Source organism: Hemiscyllium ocellatum, chromosome 25 (assembly GCF_020745735.1).
Source record: "Hemiscyllium ocellatum isolate sHemOce1 chromosome 25, sHemOce1.pat.X.cur, whole genome shotgun sequence".
NCBI lineage: Eukaryota > Metazoa > Chordata > Chondrichthyes > Orectolobiformes > Hemiscylliidae > Hemiscyllium > Hemiscyllium ocellatum.
Window position 1 is genome coordinate 10,871,753 of NC_083425.1, and position 21,978 is coordinate 10,893,730.

Genomic DNA, 21,978 nt, shown 5'->3' on the forward strand with positions numbered 1-21,978 from the left:
TTTCTTTGGAGCAGGGAATGTTGAGGGGCTACCTGATTGGAGGTGTGTAAGATAATGAGGGGCAGGTTGGGTACAAAGCAACTGTTCCCTTCAACTAAAGAGTTAGTAAGGAGGGGCTCACTTTTAAAAAGGTGGAAGACAGGAGTTTTAGAGGGGACTTGAGGAAAAATCATTCCACCCAGGGGGTCTGGAATGCACTGCCTGGGAATGTGGTTGAGGCAGGAGACCTCATAGCCTTTAAAAAGTATGCAGGTGACCACTTTAAGTGTCATTACATTCAAGGCTATGAGGCAAGTACTGGAAAGCGTAGATTTAGAGTTGTTTTGGTGGTACAGACCCAATGAGCTGAAGGGCCTCTTCTGTATGATTGCATGAGTGCCAATGTATCAGAGAGATGCCAGGATGGCTGTGACAAATGCCAATGTGTTTGGTGTCCCGAGATCCTGTGACGTCATATGCAACATGGGGAAGTAATGGCCTAGTGGTATTATTGCAGGCCTGTTAATACAGAGACCCAGGCAATGTTCGAATCTAGGAATTCAAGTACAATAAAAATCTGGAATTAAGAGTTTAATGATGACCATGAGTCCATTGTCAGTTGTCTGAAAAACCAATCTAGTTCACTAATCTCCTTCAGGAAGGGACCATCCTTACATGGTCTGGATTACATGTGACTCCAGACCCACACCACTGTGGTTGACTCTTAACTGCCCTCTGGGTAATTAGAGATAAAAACACCTTCATCCTTTGAATGAATGGGAAAAAAAGACATGGGATCCTTGGGAGCAAGTGGCGAGCTGAATTCACCAGGTAATTTCTCCAGTTTCCAGACCGAGGTTTCTGGATGATTAGCTTGTTTGACACTCTCAGGAAGACAGAAAGCTTTATAAAGCGAGTTGGGTCATTAACAAGATATTTAACAAACAATAATTCTCTTCAACTGGTTATATCCACTCAGCGAAAGCATAAGTGATGCAGTGAGATGCCCCCACCGTGGAGATGGACCTGCCTAGTCATCTTGTCCAGTTCTGCCACACGTCTTACCATAGCCCACATTGCTCAAACTCCTAAAGAATCCAGTGAGAGAGTCTGGTCAAATCTCTCACTCCTGCTTTCGTACACAGGAACAAGGGTCAGATTCCCTGGAGATGCCCCTCATAGATGAGCAGGTGCCCTCTGCACAGGGGAAAAGCCTCATGTTCCTGAAACCGGTGTGCAGCAAAAGATGGGGAGGGTGGATGAGCAAGGAGAGTTGGTAAAGTCCAGAAGTTTGTCAAACCTGGATCAATTAGGAATATACAAACTGATACTGGATGGAATCCCAAGGGTGTGCTTAAGTCTAACACTCCTTTCCCTCCCTGGGAACATATTGTTCATAAGCCACAGGCATGAAAACGAATCAAAAATAATTCAGCGTAACCTGTCCCTCAAAGGAACAGTCTGTGGCAAGTTCAGACACGGAGTGCGGCAAACTGAGCAACTTTTTTGGCACAACTTCTGTTGTTATTCAAATATCCTTCTACAAATAATAGTAGGAGTTGGCAGACCTGCAACAAAACCATTCTGAAATCTGGCAGGCTACAGAAATTCAGTCTTTCATTAACTAAAATAAAAGCAGCCAAAAAAAAAGGCAATAGTCAAGTCAACACTTTCCAAGGTGGGGGGGGGGGGGGGCTAATCTAAACAAGAGGAGCTGGGTGTTACAGTCAGTGTAGAGCTAATTGATTTACTGGAAATGAGGTCGATCACCCACTGTTCCTTCATCAGAGAGGGCGATTGCAAAGCAAGTGGCAATACCCAAAATGTTTGAATTTCTCTAGTGCCTTTCACAACACAGGTCATAGTGAAGAAGGTAGTTTCTTTTTCCCCCCCCCCAAAAAAAATGTTGTCACTGTTGTAGGAAATGCAGCAGACAAGTTGCTCATAGCAACCTCCCACAAACAGCCTTCAGGGAATATCCGGGTAATCTGTTTTGGGTGTTTGTGGGGGTGGTAAATAATGGACAGGACACACGGCAAACATCTCGTACTTCTTCAAATAATGCCACAGAATTTTATTTTGCATCAACACAAGACTCGATTTTAAACGTTTCATCCTGAAGGTGGCATCTCCGACAACGCTGTGTGTCATTGGGCAGCATTATCCTTGATTAAATGCTCAAATCATTTGCCTGCATTCATTATGTAGACTCACACTGAAATAATTGTAGTGAAATCAGAGGCAGAACAGACTTTTGAGACAATAATCCCCAACACTGCAGAGAAATAAAGTGGACCAACTGTACTAAGAGAATGAGGCCCTCAGTACAGACAAAGCAATTTTGGAAATGTATCCTCTGCTGTAACACAGTAACCTCGCACAATCAGCAAAGTCAAAACAACCAGATAATCTGTTTTAGTGATGTTAATTGAGGAATTGGCAAGGGTGTTATTTTCATTGTAGAAAATAATTTTCATGCGAAAAATAAACATGTTACTAAAGCTTAAAAATTTTAAAATCTCCTTTCTCTGCAGAAATTTACCAAAGATCCTCAGACAGCACCTTCCAAACTCAAGACCACCTTCATCTAAGAGGATAAGGACAGCAGCTATATTGGAATACCACCATCTTCACATTTCATCCAAGCCACTCACCATCCTGACTTGAAAATATATTGCCGTTCCTTCACTGTCACTGGGTGAAAATCCTGGAATTCCCCCTCCAATGGCGTTGTGGGTAAACCCACAGCACATGGACTGCAGTGGTTCACGAAGTCACTCCACCGAGGACATGCAGGTCCTTGGACTCCTCCACCGGCAGAACATAACAACACGACGGCTGGAGGAGGAGCGCCTCATCTTCCGCCTGGGAACCCTCCAACCACAAGGTATGAATTCAGATTTCTCCAGTTTCCTCATTTCCCCTCCCCCACCTTGTCTCAGTCGGTTCCCTCAACTCAGCACCGCCCTCCTAACCTGCAATCTTCTTCCTGACCTCTCCGCCCTCACCCCACTCCGGCCTATCACCCTCACCTTGACCTCCTTCCACCTATCCCACCTCCATCGCCCCTCCCCCAAGTCCCTCCTCCCTTCCTTTTATCTTAGCCTGCTTGGCTACTCTCTCTCATTCCTGATGAAGGGCTTATGCTCGAAACGTCGAATTCTCTATTCCTGAGATGCTGCCTAACCTGCTGTGCTTTAACCAGCAACACATTTTCAGCTGTGATCTCCAGCATCTGCAGACCTCATTTTTTACTCACCACCACCTTCATAAGGTGGGGATTGGCAATAAATGCTGGCCCACTCAGTGACATCTGCATCCCGTAAAATGAAGAAATTGAAAAACAAAATCAATTTCCTCTTTCCCTCTCCCTCGTGTTACAGTTCCTTTTGCAGCTCAGTTGGTAGCTCGCTGGCCTCTGAATCACAAGGTTCTGGGTTAAAGAATCAGTCCAGAACTTGAAGACAAAGTTCCAGAATGGACACTGGAATGCAGTACTGGGGGGAGTGCTGCACTATCAAAGATGCCAACGCTCAGTTAAAACTGTAAACCGAGGCCCCACCTGCGAGTGTAAAGGATCCCATGGCACTACTTGAACAGGAGCAGGAGAATTCTCTCTGGTGTCTATGCCGATTCTTACCCCTCAAACTATGTCACAGAAATAACAGATCGATAACTCTCTGTGCAAATTAGCTCCTGAGTTCATAGAATCGCAGAATCCCTACAGTGCAGGTACAGGCCATTTGGCCCATTGAGTCTGCACCAACCTTCTGAAGAGTATCCCACCCTATCCCTGTAACCCTGCATTTCCCACAGTTAACCCACATAGCCTGCACATCCCTTGACACTACGGGCAATTTAGCATGGCTAATCCACACCAATCTGCATATCTTTGGACTGTGGGAGGAAACCAGAGCACTCGGAGGGAACCCACCCAGTCACAGGGAGAATGTAGATTAGAGCGTGGTGCTAGAAAAGCACGGCAGGTCAGTCAGCACCCAAGGAGCGGGAAAATCGACGTTTCAGGCAAAAGCCCTTCTCAGGGAGAATGTGCCAACTTTAGACAGAAGCTGTAGGTAGAATCAAACCAGAGTCCCTGGTACTGTAAGGCAGCATGCCATCCCTGTTTTTTTTTCAGTTCTTTAAAATTGCATGAAATAATACATGCAATTCTGGTTTCCTTCCTATCCGAAGGATGCTGTGAAACTTGAAAGGGTTCAGAAAAAGATTTACATGGATGTTGCCAGGTTTGGAGGATTTGAGCTACAGGGAGAGGTTAATTGACTGGGGCTGTTTTCCCTGGAGCATTGGAGGCTGAGGGGTGACCTTATAAAGGTTTATAAAATCATGAGGGGCATGGATAGGGTAAATAGGCAAAGTCTCTTGCCTGACGTGGGGAGTCCAGAACTAGAGGGCATAGGTTTAGGGTGAGAGGGGAAAGATATAAAAGAGACCCTAGGGGCAACTTTTTCACGCAGAGGGTGGTACGTGTATGGAATGAGCTGCCAGAGGAAGTGGTGGAGGCTGGTACAATTGCAACATTTAAGAGGCATCTGGATAGGTTATATGAATAGAAGGGTATGGAAGGATATGGGCTGGGTAAGTGGGACTAGAGCACAGTGGCACAGTGGTTAGCACTGCTGCCTCACAGCACCAGAAACCCGGGTTCAATTCCCACCTCAGGCGAATCTCAGTGTCTGCGTGGGTTTCCTCCCACAATCCAAAAATGTGCAGGTTAGGTGAATTGGCCATGCTAAATTGCCTATAGTGTTAGGTGAAGGGGTAAATGTAGGAGATGGGTCTGGGTGGTATACGCTTCAGCGGGTCGGTATGGACTTGTTGGGCCGAAGGGCCTGTTTCCACACTGTAAGTAATCTAATCTAATTGGGTTGGGATATCTGGTCGGCATGGATGAGTCAGACCAAAGGGTCTGTTTCCATGCTGTACATGTCTATGACTGTACAAGACACTATGCTTCAGGACTACTTCGCTGGCAGTGAAGCACTTTGCAATGACCTGTGGTCCAATTATATGCTGAAAATGCAAGTCTTTTCTTAAAGTGCATCTGATCCATCTTCCTCAATTACTCCTGTGAGAGTGAGCTCCATATTCATACTCTCTCTAGATAAAGAGGTTACCTCTCCCCTGGAAGTTGACACAACATCTCTACACTTACTGTATTAATCCTTTGAGATAACTATAAGGAAAGGCTTTTCGGTTTGATAGCTATAATTGCTAATTTCTGATATCAATATGGCAGGGGAGCTTATAAGATAAATAATCAATTCTCACTGTCAAAAAAGACAAACATTGCAGTACAAAAATTGGCTAGATTGAAATCCCGTTTAATCAGTGGAAGTAATTTCCTGCTGCACAGAGCACACACTCTAATCAGTGTGGGAGATGTCAGCCGTGGAATGCAACCAGTATGAGAGTGAAAGCTGCAGGCTCCCTCACTACGTTACCTGCTCACACTCCCTCCACCACACAGGAGTCTGTTAGGCAGGGTGTAAGCCATTCCTTAAGGAGACTGGAGGAATCCTGTTGAGAAAAGCTAAAGATTTCATAGAGTTTAGCAGTGTGGAGACAGGCGCTTCAGCCCATTAAGTCTGTGGTGGCCATCAAGCACCTAACTACTCTAATTCAAAGTGTGATAGTATGCTATGGTGCTTCAAGTGTTCGTCTAAATGCTTGTGAAATATTGTAATGATCCTCAGCTTTACCACCATTTCTGGCAGGGAAAAAGGTGAGAGAAGGCAAGGAGGCCGGGTGGAAAGGGAGTGGTTGAGGGTGAGGGAGGATAAGGTGGAAGTTGGATGAGTGAGGGAAAAGGGGATAAGGAGGTTGAGGGTGGTGGTTGGGGTGTAAGGAGGAAGAGGAGAGGGTTGGGCTGAAGGAGGTTAAGGAGGGCAAGGGGTGACATTGAGGATGAGGAATTGTCAGGTGGGCGTGGTGGTGAGGGGACGTAGGGAAGGCAAGGGGTGAAGGGGAAAGAGTTGGGGACGGGGGGGAGAGACAAGAGAAAGAGTTGGGGACGGGGGGAAGAGACGAGAGAAAGAGTTGGGGACGATGGGGGGGGGGATAAGAGAAAGAATTGGGGACGATGGGGGGGGGATAAGAGAAAGAATTGGGGACGAGGAGGGAGAGAAAGTTGGGGTCTGGGGGAGGAAGAAGAGAAAGCGTTGGGCACGGGGTGGGGGGGGAAACACAGAGAGAGAGAGAGAGAGAGAGAGAGAGAGAGAGAGAGAGAGAGAGAGAGAGAGAGAGAGAGAGAGAGAGAGAGAGAGAGAGAGAGAGAGAGAGAGAGAAAGGGGAAGGGTTGGGGGTAAGGAATAGAGTTGCTGCAAAAATGCAATGAATCAGAGCAGCAGAGGTGTATGGTGTCTCAATGTGACCACCTTTTGAGGGGTGAGGAGCGAAGACAGTGAAAGGACACTTTCTTTTGCTTTTTGTCCTGGTATAAAAACTGCAGCTACACATTTTCACTCTTGTCGACTTCCATTGGTGTTTGCCCCAGTAACAACGCAGGGTGCTCACAGTTTCCACTTAATTTTAAACAAGAAAATGTTGTTGAAACATCTGCGAAGTTAAAAATTTAGCTTAATAGTGGAAGACGCACACACCAACTCGATCCTCCCTCACTCATCACCAAGCTCAAGAACCTTGCAAAAAGCAATAATCAAGCTGATTAAAGCAACTGTTACATGGAACATAAAAGGTGGAACATAGATCAGGCAAACTCTCAGTATTGAGTTGTCCGGTTTGAATAAGGGAAACAGGATCAAACTAGTAAAAAAGGTCACACTTCGGAAACCCCTTGGATACAGAGTTGCCCAAAGTATGGAATGGATTTCCTTGGGACAAAAAGAAGAAGAATCTGGAGTCTTTCAGCAAATGCTGAAAATGTGTTGCTGGAAAAGCACAGCAGATCAAGCAGCATCCAAGGAGCAGGAGAGTCGACGTTTCGGTCATGAGCCCTTCTTCCTTGAAGAAGCTCCTGCAAATCCTCTTTCAACAAATGGTTGGGTACAGAATAGGGCTAGTTTAGGACCATCTGAGTGAAGGTGATGGACCGAATGGCCTTCCAATTAAGAAGTTATCACACAGCTGCTGCAACATAGACATACACCAAGGGACATTGGTCTGAGAACCAGGAATAGGAAGCTAATGCTGATATACCTCCTCAGTATGGGATCAACCAGACTCTGGTTTCATCCCAGACTCACTCTTCTGTCTGTATAACTTAGCTCCATGCTTGTTAGTCTATTCACCAAGTGAACCATCAAGAGAACGAGCTTCAACCACATTTCACCTGTTATTAAAAAAAAGGTCCTGTCCATTGATCAGTTTCTTTACAATGCTCTGATATCTGTGCATTCCTTCAATAGGAGTAGGCCATACAGACCCTGAAGCCAGCTCCACCATTCAGTAGGATCATGGTTTATCTGACATTCCTCACATCCACTTTCCTGCATGTTTCCCCCTAACCCTCCATTCCCCGACTGATCAAGAATCTATCTATCTATCTCAGCCTTAAATATACACAAGTACTCTGACCCCACAGCCCTCTGTGGCAAGGGGTTCCGAAGACTCAACCCTCAGAAGAAATTGTTCCTCATCTCAGCCTTAAATTGACACCCCTTTATTCTGAGACTATGCCCTCTGGTCCTAGACTCTCCAATGAGGGGAAATATCCTCCCAGCATTTGTCTGTCAACCCCATTAAGAATCTTATAAGTATCACTGTAGGATGCATTTTGACAAATCCACAGCTTTAGCTGCTCCATTATATGGACAAGGAGCAAAGGTAGGCCCCCTTTGAGCCCATTGATCTGATTTTAGCCATAACTCTACATTCGTGCATCTCCCATTCACCCACTTTGTAATCAAGAATCTGTCTACCTCTGTCTTGGAGATATTGAAAGGTTCTGCATCTGCTGCCTTTCGAGGAAGGGAATTCCAAAGACTCCCAACCCTCAGAGAAAAAACATTTCCTCATCTGTCTTATATAGGCGACTCCTTATTTTTAAACTCTGACCCCCAATTTCTACATTCTCCCACAAGAGGAAGCATCCAATTGGTCAAATCCCCTCACAATTTTATGTTTTAATTAAGTCACTTCTGACCATTCTAAACTCCAGGGGATAGAGTCTTAACCTGTTTAGCCCTTCCTCTTAAGGCAATCTGCTCATTCTAGATATTAGTCTAGTAAACCTCCTCTGAACTGCTTAACATCACAAAGGCTGTGCCTTCAGGAGTCTGGTCTACACTCCCATTACCTCTCTTCCAAATATCCCCCTAAACTTCTCCACCTCATGACATCTCTCTCTCTCTCTCTCCCCCCCACCACCACCCCCCCACCCCACCCCACCTCACTTTCACCCTAGCCCTTAAACCAAGCTTGGAGCTATGTATTCTCATTTCTCTATTTGCAGCTCAGTTTCAAATTTAGTTTCCGGTAATTGTTCCTCAGCGAAGTCCAGGCATGACTTACTGTATGTATATCACTTTTCAAACAAAGTTACCAGTTCAAATTAGCTGAAATAATTCAATTGACACAGCACTGTGCAAGGCAGGAGGAGTGTAAACAGATGGAAGTTAGAAGGTTAATATAACTTGGAATGCTGTTGAACAAGTTCCTCAATTCCACAAATACACCAGCACATTCTGACTAATACTTAGCACAGTTACAGAGCCTCTTGTTTTTCTGTGTGGTTGTGGGGGGATTGTTGGGGGTGTGTGGGAAATGTGGTAGGAATCAGACAGGCCTAGTCAGTCAGTCAAGAAAAACAGGTATTGTGGGATAGGGTGTTGAATATGTACAGTTGGAGGTACAGGCAGTCTGACATACGCACACAATAGAGACAGAGGCAGAGGCAGAGGCAGAGTCAGAGGCAGAGACACACACACACACACCCCCGGAGAAAAATAGAGACAGAAGATGATGTGAATTTTTTGTTCAATCTGTGAGCAGCTGACAGGTGTAGCTACCAAGTTATGATCCTTAATCCTCCCAAGTCCCTGACTGTCAGCTCTTCCATACACAGTTTGGGACTACTCCCATTAGAAATCCATTTCTATTGACGTAGACCATTTACAGCAGAATCAGTGCCATACGGCCCAACTTCCACACTGTAGGGAAAGGTGACTAATCCTGGTGGAAAAAAAACGAAAACAAATTATTCAGTCTCAGTTGAAAGATCTAATCCCTCACAGATCAAAGTGGGGGGGGTTGGGGAGGGAGGGTGGTGGTGCCATTGGTGAAGGAGTCAAGTTGGGACATGAAGGTGGGAGACAGTGAAGAGAGGGAGGAGGAACGATAGTGAAAAGCCATTTCCCTCTTTTAATCCCAGAAGAGCAATGTAAAGGCATGGGAGTAAAGAATTCAAGAGGAAAATCTTCACCCAGAAACTGGCAAGAATGTGGATGCCATTACATAGTGAAGTGAAGTGAAAAGTATACAGTAAATACATTTAAAGCTGGGTAAAGGGAAGCTAACAGAGGGAAGGTTGAAGCAGAGTAGTGAAACCTGCTGGACAGTATCAACAATGACAGAGGCTGGTTACATCAAACGATCTGTCTGCCTGTCCCGAAAATTCCATGGAACTACATTCAAGAGCCACACTGAATGAGCCAGCTCCATCATTGATGATCAAATCACTTCCCTTTAGAAGCTCACAAAACATTTCAAAGCAGCAGATTAGCCACTGAAACAACCACCGCTCCCCCCACTCCCCCAGCTCGTTCTCCCCCTACCTATTCATCACTAGCAATTCATAAACCTGTTACAGCAGGCCAGGGATTAAAAAGGATTGTGATTCTGGTTTGCTGATTTGCATTCCCATGACTGGACAAATGCAGCCAGAGGAAGCCAGCTTTGTCCACGGCAGCAGCGGGGGAGTCAGAACATGAGAAGGCCAGGAAGCAGGCCATTCAGCCCCTTGACTCTACTGTGTTATTCAAAGCGATCACAGCTGATCTCATCTCTGCCTCAAGTCCACTTCCCTACCCACTCTCCATAATCTTTTAGCCCATTACTCATTAAAATAAAATCTAACAGAGCAGTTTTTTTTAAATAAAGAAAAGCTTAGGGACAGAACAGAGAAAATGGGATGGCACAGTGGCTCAGTGGTTAGCACTGCTGCCTCACAGCACAGCGCCAGGGATCTGGGTTCGATTCCACCCTCGGGCGACTGTCTGTGTGGAGTTTGCACATTCTCCCAGTGTCTACGTGGGTTTCATTCCACAATCCAAAGATGTGCAGGTCAGGTGAATTGGCCATGCTAAATTGTCCATAGTGTTAGGTCCATTAGTCAGGGGTAAATGTAGGGTAAGGGAATGGGTCTGGGTGGGTTACTCTTTGGAGGGTTGGTATGTTCTTATTGGGCCAAAGGGCCTGTTTCTACACTGTAGGAATTCTAATTCTAAAAAAATGCAGCAGCTCAAATAGGCACAGCAAGATCTCCCATACAGTAGTTGAGATAATGACCAGGTAATCTGGGCAGTGGGTAAATATTGGCCAGGATTGCTCACAGTAGACAAGAGAACTAAGATATCCAAGGGATGCAGTATTCTGCTTTCAGTGTCCTTTAAGGCTACATGCTGCAATTGCTATATCTTACCAAGGGGAAATTATCCACTTTTGATCTCGGGCAGACATCCAAGTCAATTAGAAAAGGTCAGAATGGCTGTTCGCAATTTCTCAGTTTCAAACATTGACTCCTGAAGTTAATCAGAAACTGAACTTTTGTTGCTGTGAGATTTTCCTTACAGATTTTTTTTTAAAAACAGCTTTTCAAACAAAATCCTGACAGATATTTACTTATGCAACAAGGAGACAGATAAATGTCAAGACAGTTAGCAGGCACAGCTGGGATCTGTGAAGCACAGCAGAGCAAGCTGTCCATGTACTGAACTTACTGCAGCACAGGTTGTTAACCTACACATATTTCTTTGGGATCACACCTTACACCAAATCATGAAAAGATCTCTGCTAGTGCTCTCTGCATTATTTCAAACTGCACAATTTGAAAAGAAAATGATTCTTCTGAAAAGATAATTTTGAATGCAATGTTTTGGGATATAAATAGTTTGTTTGTTACAAAGCCAGGTATTGCTATATACATATTCCTTACAAAGATATAGTAGTTACAGCAAACCCTCCATGTGCCTCACTCCAGTTCTTGCGCTGCTCAGATAAAACAGATAGACACACACGCACACACCTACTGAGAGCCAGGGATTTGGAATGAGGTCTTGAAAAGGACAAAAAAAATCAAATCAATTATAAACAAACCAAGTTAGCATTTCCTCCAGGCCTGCCACCACTCTCCCCACCCCACTCCACCACCCCCAACCCATACAGATTTGGACTCTTATATACTTCAGAACAACATCTGATTTGCTGAGAGCTGTCAATAGGTTACATATATAAAAAAAAACAAATCATTCACCCTTTCAATTAGATGGTACCTCTATTCCATTTACTGCACTTCCCCTTAGACATGTTCAATTTTAAAGGGCCTGACTTGCAGAATTCCCCATTCTTCTCACCTCAGGAAATGCCAATTAGCTTTATGCAAACCCATCTATCTGCCATTCTTTTACTCACTCACTTACTCTATTTGCTATAGTAATCCATTGTGCCTCCTAACTCAGTGACATTTGCAAACATAGACACAAAACTCTGTTCTTTCATAATGTAAAACCTTGAGGACTGGTATCATCATGGGCCAGGATCTAGAATTTGATGTAACATTCGTTGAAAGTGGAGTCACAGATAGGATAGGATAAGATAGCGAAGGCAGCGTTTGGTATGTTTTCCTTTATTGGTCAGAGTATTGAGTACAGGAGTTGGGAGGTCATGTTGCGGCTGTACAGGACATTGGTTAGGCCACTTTTGGAATATTGCGTGCAATTCTGGTCTCCCTCCTATTGGAAGGATGTTGTGAAACTTGAAAGGGTTCAGAAAAGATTTACAAGGATGTTGCCAGAGTTGGAGGATTTGAGCTATAGGGAGAGGCTGAAGGGGCTGGGGCTGTTTTCCCTGGAGCATTGGAGGCTGAGGGGTGACCTTATAAAGGTTTATAAATCATGAGGGGTGTGGATAGGGTAAATAGACAATGTCTTTTCCCTGGGGTGGGGGAGTCCAGAATTAGAGAGCATAGGTTTAGGGTGAAAGGGAAAAGATTTTAAAGAAACCTAAGTAGTAACCTTTTCACACAGAGGGTGGTACATGTATGTGGTGGTGGATTTAAAAGGCATCTGGGTGGATATATGAATAGGAAGTGTTTAGAGGAATATGGGCCAAGTGCTGGCAAATGGAACTAGATTAGGTTAGGAAATCTGGTTGGCATGGACAAGTTGGACTGAAGGGTCTGTTTCCATGCTGTACATGCCTATGATTATATGACCTGAACTGGATTCTGACCAGGATCTATAGAATTGGAAGCGTCATCTCTTTTTTATTGGATTCCAATCATCACCAAATAAAGACCAATATTCTATTAGCATTTTTGTACAGTTTACTTTTTTGTTTGCATACATGAGTACCCAAATCTCTTTACCCCTATACACCTCCGAGTCTCACAGCATGAAGTAACTATTCCAGTTTGGCATTGTCAGATCCATAATGGAAGACATTACAATTCACCACATTGAAGATAATACCCGTCTGTAGCTGGGTCCATTCACTTATTCTACATCCCTCAATAACTTACTGAGGTATAACTCAGTGTCATTTGGAAATTTGGATATACAATTCCATTCCTTGAGCCAAATCATAAATATATAGATGTGGTGGTGGTGGTAGCCCAGGAGCTCACTCAAGTGAGTGAGGACACAGAAGAAACTTTTCTATATATAAAAAAGTAAATGAGTGACACATGCTTCAAAATAATAAATAAACATAATATATGCTCTTTGTCTACTCCCTCAGATAGGGACATTGAGGAGGTAGAGAGTAAAGGAGTGCACAATTTAAAAATGAGAGGAAACTGCAGTCTCCATAGACCCTCATAACATTCCAATAACAGTAGGAAGTTGCACAACATCCTGACTATGAGCAATTGCTGAGGAGATGAAGCAGCTCATAGGAGACACACCAACTAAATTGGGAGAAATTCATTGATGCAGCTCCAAGCTTTATAGGGTCAACAATATTCCAATTTATTCAACACCAAAAAGCATCTGTCAATTTTCAAATACAAGACATGAACAAACAATGTCAATGATGTAAAAACAGGCTTGGAGAACCACTTCTGATGAAAATCAACAAAACTATTAAGTCTCTGCTTCACAATATAGAGGACAAGCCACAACCTTGTTCCACTCCCCAGTGAACGATGATTCATTCCCCTTGATCCTGTATACAGACAAGAAAGTTCACACAATGCAATAAACTAGGGACTCTCCCCTGGTCTGTGCATTGGATAAGCTTCTATTTGGAAATGGAAATTTTGGGCAAACTAATCACAGACATTGTTGATATATTAAATTCCCAACACCCTTCCTTTTAAAGATAATGAGAACTTTAAGATACTTGTCACCAATATCCAATTTCATTCACAGTACTCAGCTGACAAGTACTTTTTCCATCTCATTGCAAACTTGTATAGTGAATTATGGAACTAACAATTAGCATTAACCCTAGTGCGTACATTTCATTTAAATTTTATTATCTAAGAGGAGTAACTTATTGTTTTAATCAGACATAACTAACTGTAAAAGCAATAATTATTACACCAGTGTGATAACTAGCCCAGGTTTTAACTTTTGGTGAACTGGCTCCAAAATGAAAAGTGAGCACTGAAGAAAGACAGGGAATAACAATATATTTGAGACAATATCCCTTTAATCTTGCTGATTTACACAAACAGCTTTGGACCTTTTTTTCCCAAAAAAGGTGATGGAAGCAGTCTTTGAATATTTTCAAAGCAAAAGCAGATAAGCAAGGGGTAAAAGGTTATGGGGTAGTTGGGAATGTGAATTGTGGCTACAATTAGATTAGAGATTATCTGATTGAATGGCAGAGCATGATCAAGGGACTGAATGGCCTACTCCTTCTCTTTGGTCAATTAAACTTTTAAAAATTAAAACTTTTTGAAAATTACCTTGAAACTTATAAGTTCTTCTTCAGTGAAACCATGACTGTGAATGATCTTCATTTGTTTTACCAATGTACTCTTTCCACTCTCTGCTGCACCTGGAACATGGAACACAAGATCGTCACAAATAGGAAGAGAAGTCAGCCCTCAATCCTGATCAGTCATCAAACAAGGTATTCAACTGCAACAGGCCAGCACAGTATCTGTCTCAGGTCAGCTGCAGGGCTCCAGTGAGGCTCAATACAAGACAGACAAACAACACCTTGGGACATTTAAGACTCTAGGACTCAACATCAGGTTTATCAACTTTACAGCATAAACACCTCTTTCCATGTCTATTACCTATCGTACACTCCAGGTCCTGTCATGCAATGGGTGGCTTTTAGTATAGCCAACCCATTTACAAGAACTCACAGTCCCCATTATTAGCTCTCCAGCTTTTTTTCTTCCCTGGCTTACTATCAACAATCCCTTCGTCTGCCTATCCTCTTTATCTCCCTCATAGAGATGTACAGCATGGAAACAGGTCCTTCGGTCCAATCCGTCCATGCTGACCAGATATTCCAACCCAATCTAGTCCCACCTGCCAGCATCTGGCCCATATCCCTCCAAACCCTTCCTATTCATATACCCATCCAGATGCCTTTTAAATGTTGCAATTTTACCAGTTTCCACCACTTCCTCTGGCAGCTCATTCCATACATGTGCCACTCTCCGTGTGAAAAAGTTGCCCCTTAGGTCTCTTTTATATCTTTTCCCTCTCACCCTAAACCTATGCCCTCTAGTTCTGGGCTCCCCGAGACCAGGGAAAAGACTTTGTCTATTTATCCTATCCATGCCCCTCATAATTTTGTAAACCTCTATAAGGTCACCCCTCAGCTTCCGACGCTCCAGGGAAAACAGCCCCAGCCTGTTCAGCCTCTCCCAATAGCTCAAATCCTCCAAACCTAGCAACATCATTTTAAATCTTTTCTGAACCCTTTCAAGTTTCACAACATCTTTCCAACAGGAAGGAGACCAGAATTGCAAGCAATATTCCAACAGTGGCCTAACCAATGTCCTATACAGCCGCAACATGACCTCCCAACTCCTGTACTCAATACTCTGTGCAATAAAGGAAAGCATACCAATCGCCTTCTTCACTATCCTATCTACCTGCGATTCCACTTTCAAGGAGCTATGAACCTGCACTCCAAGGTCTCTTTGTTCAGCAACACTCCCTAGGACCTTACCATTAAGTGTATCAGTCCTGCTAAGATTTGCTTTCCCAAAATGCAGCACCCCGTATTTAACTAAATTAAACTCCATCTGCCGCTTCTCAGCCCTTTGGCCCATCTGGTCAAGATCCTGTTGTAATCTGAGGTAACCCTCTTCGCTGCAAATGTGTTGCTGGTCAAAGCACAGCAGGTTAGGCAGCATCTCAGGAATAGAGAATTCGACGTTTCGAGCATAAGCCCTTCATCAGGAATAAGAGAGAGAGAGCCAAGCCGGCTGAGATAAAAGGTAGGGAGGAGGGACTAGGGGGAGGGGCGATGGAGGTGGGATAGGTGGAAGGAGGTCAAGGTGAGGGTGATAGGCCGGAGTGGGGTGGGGGCGGAGAGGTCAGGAAGAGGATTGCAGGTTAGGAGGGCGGTGCTGAGTTGAGGGAACCGACTGAGACAAGGTGGGGGGAGGGGAAATGAGGAAGCTGGAGAAATCTGAATTCATACCTTGTGGTTGGAGGGTTCCCAGGCGGAAGATGAGGCGCTCCTCCTCCAGCCGTCGTGTAGTTGTGTTCTGCCGGTGGAGGAGTCCAAGGACCTGCATGTCCTCGGTGGAGTGGGAGGGGGAGTTAAAGTGTTGAGCCACGGGGTGATTGGGTTGGTTGGTTCGGGCGGCCCAGAGGTGTTCTCTGAAGCGTTCCGCAAGTAAGCGGCCTGTCTCACCAATATAGAGGAGGCCACATCGGGTGCAGCGGATGCAATAGATGATGTGTGTGGAGGTACAGGTGAACTTGTGGCGGATATGGAAGGATCCCTTGGGGCCTTGGAGGGAAGTGAGTGTGGAGGTGTGGGCGCAAGTTTTACATTTCCTGCGGTTGCAGGGGAAGGTGCCGGGGGTGGAGGTTGGGTTGGTGGGGGGTGTGGATCTGACAAGGGAGTCACGAAGGGAGTGGTCCTTGCGGAACGCTGATAGGGGAGGGGAGGGAAATATATCCTTGGTGGTGGGGTCCGTTTGGAGGTGGCGGAAATGGCGGCGGATAATACGTTGTATGCGCAGGTTGGTGGGGTGGTAGGTGAGAACCAGTGGGGTTCTGTCTTGGTGGCAGTTGGAGGAGCGGGGCTCAAGGGCGGAGGAGCGGGAAGTGGAGGAGATGCGGTGGAGGGCATCGTCGATCACGTCTGGGGGGAATCTGCGGTCCTTGAAGAAGGAGGCCATCTGGGTTGTGCGGTGTTGGAATTGGACTCCCACAGCTACCTGGACTACACCTCCTCCCACCCTGCCCCCTGTAAAAACGCCATCCCATATTCCCAATTCCTTCGTCTCCGCCGCATCTGCTCCCAGGAGGAAACCTCCACCGCATCTCCTCCACTTCCCGCTCCTCCGCCCTTGAGCCCCGCTCCTCCAACCGCCACCAAGACAGAACCCCACTGGTTCTCACCTACCACCCCACCAACCTGCGCATACAACGTATTATCCGCCGCCATTTCCGCCACCTCCAAACGGACCCCACCACCAAGGATATATTTCCCTCCCCTCCCCTATCAGCGTTCCGCAAGGACCACTCCCTTCGTGACTCCCTTGTCAGATCCACACCCCCCACCAACCCAACCTCCACCCCCGGCACCTTCCCCTGCAACCGCAGGAAATGTAAAACTTGCGCCCACACCTCCACACTCACTTCCCTCCAAGGCCCCAAGGGATCCTTCCATATCCGCCACAAGTTCACCTGTACCTCCACACACATCATCTATTGCATCCGCTGCACCCGATGTGGCCTCCTCTATATTGGTGAGACAGGCCGCTTACTTGCGGAACGCTTCAGAGAACACCTCTGGGCCGCCCGAACCAACCAACCCAATCACCCCGTGGCTCAACACTTTAACTCCCCCTCCCACTCCACCGAGGACATGCAGGTCCTTGGACTCCTCCACCGGCAGAACACAACTACACGACGGCTGGAGGAGGAGCGCCTCATCTTCCGCCTGGGAACCCTCCAACCACAAGGTATGAATTCAGATTTCTCCAGCTTCCTCATTTCCCCTCCCCCCACCTTGTCTCAGTCGGTTCCCTCAACTCAGCACCGCCCTCCTAACCTGCAATCCTCTTCCTGACCTCTCCGCCCCCACCCCACTCCGGCCTATCACCCTCACCTTGACCTCCTTCCACCTATCCCACCTCCATCGCCCCTCCCCCTAGTCCCTCCTCCCTACCTTTTATCTCAGCCGGCTTGGCTCTCTCTCTCTTATTCCTGATGAAGGGCTTATGCTCGAAACGTCGAATTCTCTATTCCTGAGATGCTGCCTAACCTGCTGTGCTTTGACCAGCAACACATTTGCAGCTGTGATCTCCAGCATCTGCAGACCTCATTTTTAACCCTCTTCGCTGTCCACTACACCTCCAATTTTGGTGTCATCTGCAAACATACTAACTGTACCTCTTATGCTCGCATCCAAATTATTTATGTAAATGACAAAAGGTAGAGGACCCAGCACTGATCCTTGTGGCACTCCACTGGTCACAGGCCTCCAGTCTGAAAAGCAACCCTCCACCACTACCCTCTGTCTTCGACCTTTGAGCCAGTTCTGTATCCAAATACTAGTTCTCCCTGTATTCCATGAAATCTAACCTTGCTAATCAGTCTCCCATGGGGAACCTTGTCGAACGCCTTACTGAAGTCGAAATAGATCATATCTACCGCTCTGCCCTCATTAATCCTCTTTGTTACTTCCTCAAAAAACTCAATCAAGTTTGTGAGACATGATTTCTCACGCACAAAGCCATGTTGACTATCCCTAATCAGTCCTTGCCTTTCCAAATACATGTACATCCTGTCCCTCAGGATTCCCTCCAACAACTTGCCCACCACCGACGTCAGGCTCACTGGTCTATAGTTCCCTGGCTTGTCCTTACCAGCCTTCTTAAACAGTCTCTCTCTCTCTCTCTCTCTGGCTCTCTTTCTCCATTTATTACCCACTCGTTTCACACCCACAGCCTCCCTGTCATCAGCATATTTTCCCCCTCACCTGGTTGCTTTCAGTTCTGGATTTGAAATATTAGCTTTTTTTCCCCTTCACAGATGCTGCCAGATCAACTGAGTTTCTCCTGCTTCTCTTTGTTACAATATCCCTAGTTTCCTTAAAACTCAAAGCTCCAAGTTAATAGTTCATTTGGAAAAGACAGCTCTAAGATTCCACAACAGATTCATTTTTAAAGATGATGACATTTTTCAACATTTTAAGTTTCAAAAATCTCTCATTTGTAAAACATCTTTAAGACTAAAAATTGAGGAATAAAAGGAGTTGTTGACATTTTCAGAATTCTGCTGACAATGAGCCTGGTGGTTTGGTTTGTAACAATTAAAGTTGATGGCAGAGGGGCAGGATGTCTGATTGGGAAGAAAGTATAAGATACTCTCACCTGTAAAGAACAGTCTGAGCAGCTGTGCAAGAGCTACAGAGATGCTAGGAATGTCAAGTTTTGTGAATAGTTACACTTTAAACTGTCCACTTAATTTCAAGGTAGAATGGAGTTGGAATAAACATTTCTACCAGGAAACGAGGCCCATGTGATTGATGATGCCATGGGGGAGAGAACATAAAAAGCCATTAGATCACAGGTTTTCTGAAAGGGTTTATAAAATCATGAGGGGCATGGATAGTGTAAATAGGCAAAGTCTTTTCTCTGGGGTGGGAGAGTCCAGAATTAGAGGGCATAGGTTTAGGGTGAGAGGGGAAAAAAATTTAAAAGGGATCTAAGGGGCAACCTTTCCACACAGAGGGTAGTGTGTGTATGGAATGAGCTGCCACAGGAAGTGGAGGAGGCTGGTACAATTACAACATTTAAAAGGCATATGGACAGGTATATGAATAGGAAGGGTTTGAGAGGGATATTGGCCAAGTGCTAGCAGATGGGAGTAGATTAGGTTAAGATATCTGGTCAGCATGGACAAGTTGTACTGAAGGGTCTGTGTCTGTGCTGTCTATCTCTATGACTCAATGACACCACTGAACCTCAGACAGGGTCAGTCTGCAAGATTCTGAGAGACAGACAGAGACAGAGGTTGCAATGAATTCTTCGTGTGGGAAGCATTCAATGTCAGGTTCCAACTGTTCTTGAAACCTTCTAGCAACTCAACCAATGTGCCCACTCCTCAGGAACTAGCCTAGCCACTGGCTATTTGGCCACCACAACACAGGATCGTTGTGCCCACATCTGATATTGTAGATTTTGTGTGAGGGGTCAATGGCTATATTCAAAAGATGAAAGCTCCCCAACATGACAACTTTTCCAGATCCAATGGCTCATCTGAGGTGGCCTGAATCAGCACAGAATGGGGAACAAATTTAAGATGTTGCTTGTTTGTAATTAGTGAACAATTCGGTTGACTCTTCCAGCACAATTGCAACCTACTGAATATGCAGAAGTGATGGCCTCTCAGACAATTGCCAACATGCCATAAATGATGTTCACCCAAAAGGGACTCACAAAGTGAAGGAGATAGCTGTAGGAGCTGCTCAGGAGATAGGATTAGGAAAATAAATGCAAAGATCTGCAGATTCTGGAGATCCAAAACCAAAACAGAAATTGTTGGAGAAACTCAGTATGTCTATCAGCATTTGTGGAGAGGAAAACAGAATTAGTGTTTTGACTGAGTCAATTCAAGTCAGAATGTTCTGATGAAGGGTCACTGGACTCAGAATGTTAACTCTTTTCTCTTCCTTCTGCAGATGTTGCCAGACCTGCTGAGTTTCTCCAGCAATTTCTGTTTTTGTCAGGATTAGGAAAATCCTGATCTCTGTCTAGATTAGAGTGTTGCTGGAAAAGCACAGCAGGTCAGGCAGCATCCAAGAAAGAGTAAATCAATGTTTCAGGCATCCCAGAGGCTCCCTGCCTTATTCCTGATGAAGGGCTTTTGCCTGAAACGCCGACTTTCCTGCTCCTCGGATGCTGCCTGACCTGCTGTGCTTTTTCAGCACCACTCTGATCTAGACTCTGATCTCCAGCATCTGCAGTCCTCACTTTCACCTAAATCATAATCTCTGTCAATCAGAGGACAATACTCTAATACACACAAACCTGTTGCAAACATTAAAAGTCCTTACAACTTATTCAGGTACTCTTGGCCTTTCCTTCAACATCATTGGTTTGTATTTAATTTCAGTGATTTATTTGCTATTAGGCAGTAAATGTCTTCAAACAAAGTAGAAGATCAGACAGAATTTAACAGACAAAATCACTGTAATTTTTCCCACTCAGTTTCATTTTGGCCATTTTGAGCGTTTTGGATGTAGACTTCATTGTCTATGCTCTTTATCACCACGTACAGCCAGTGGGATTAAAATAGTCATGCGTAATAAGTAGTTATGTACAGTGGTTAGAGGAGGACTCAGTGTTTTCACTTCAGCCTCACAGTGCGAGGAGTCAGTCACGCTCTATAGAGCGCTGCTGTTTGCTGAATGTTTAATGGGACAGACAAAGGGTCTCATTATTTACTGTTTTTTGTATTTAAAAAAATACACAAGTCTACACAATCTGTTTTTCAAAAAAGAGATACAATTTGGACCCAAATCGAAAGAAACGGTTAGCGACTTTTTTGTTTAAAACAATATGGATATTTATCAAATGTCAAGAAAAGGAACTCACAGGGACACTCCACTGCAACATGTCCATTGGTGCTACCGAAAGTCCTCCACCTAGTAACTAACTCAAAAGGAGCACGTACTGTTAGTTAAACACGGGGAGATAGTTCGCATCTACACACTGGATGCAAAACAAAACAATCCGAACGTGCAGCTGACAACAGGACTTCCAGCTTTGTTTTGAAGGGGAGAAAAGTTCATTAAACATTTTAAGCAATTCTAATCATTTGTCTGTAAGCAGCAAAGCAAAACGTGTAACTTGATAATTAAGAAACAGCCGGGGAACCAGCTCAGGTGAATTTCTCCTGCAGTCACAACTCGCGTAGAAGGGAAAAAGAGTAAAATCTGTTACTGACCCAGCAGCAGGATCTTCACCATGTTCTGCTCCTGCTTGGCACATTCACACAGTACACGGTCAATCTTCTCACTGCGGAGCCGCGCCTGGCGCTCCTCGGCTGTACTCTCGGATCCCAGGCACAATCCCATCTCCGCCGACCATTTCTTTCAAGGTGGGAGAGTGTGTGTGTGTGTGTGAGAGAGAGAGATAGAAGTGGGGGGAGCTGAGGCAGACTCAGAATGAAGGGGAATCAGTCAAGCTGGGGAACATCACTCCAGCTTCCCTCTCACTCACTCACACGTGTCCCAGAACAAACTTTTTCCTCCCTGCAGAAAGTTTAAAGCGCTGACTCTATAGTTACAGAGAGAGATAGACAGGCAGGGAAATCTCTAGCACATGGCAGAGGAAATGACGTCTGCTTATAAGGCAGTTTCTCAGTTTGGACCAACTAATTTGCAAACTAATATTCGTCATTTTAACATTTTTGGTGAGAACTTAGTGCAAGCCTAACGAATCAATTTGTTTTCTTTTTTATATTGATTGTCTCCCTCCTGTACTTTAAGGATATCAGTACTCTCTGGAAATCTGAATATAAAATACTCTCAGACATTCTTCCTCCTTCCCACTGGCACTTTGGGTTTCATCAATGGGTGCCTAACGTTCCAGAACGTGGGTTATTGATAAAATCCCAAGGGTAAATTCCAATACCCACTTCC

General features: G+C 45.0%; 1 protein-coding gene across 2 annotated transcripts in view; it reads right to left on the reverse strand.

Moving 5' to 3' along the window:
• Window positions 1-21,653, reverse strand: part of gnav1 (guanine nucleotide binding protein (G protein) alpha v1) — a 120,662-nt gene extending 99,009 nt beyond the window's left edge. For both annotated transcript variants that reach the window (XM_060844460.1, XM_060844459.1), the window contains exons 1-2: window positions 21,282-21,653; window positions 14,090-14,181 (exon numbers count right to left, since the gene is read on the reverse strand). In XM_060844460.1, coding sequence (XP_060700443.1) covers window positions 14,090-14,181; window positions 21,282-21,411 — 222 coding nt within the window. In that variant the 5' untranslated portion in view covers window positions 21,412-21,653. The remainder of the gene's footprint in view (window positions 1-14,089; window positions 14,182-21,281) is intronic.
• Window positions 21,654-21,978: the final 325 nt, after the last annotated feature.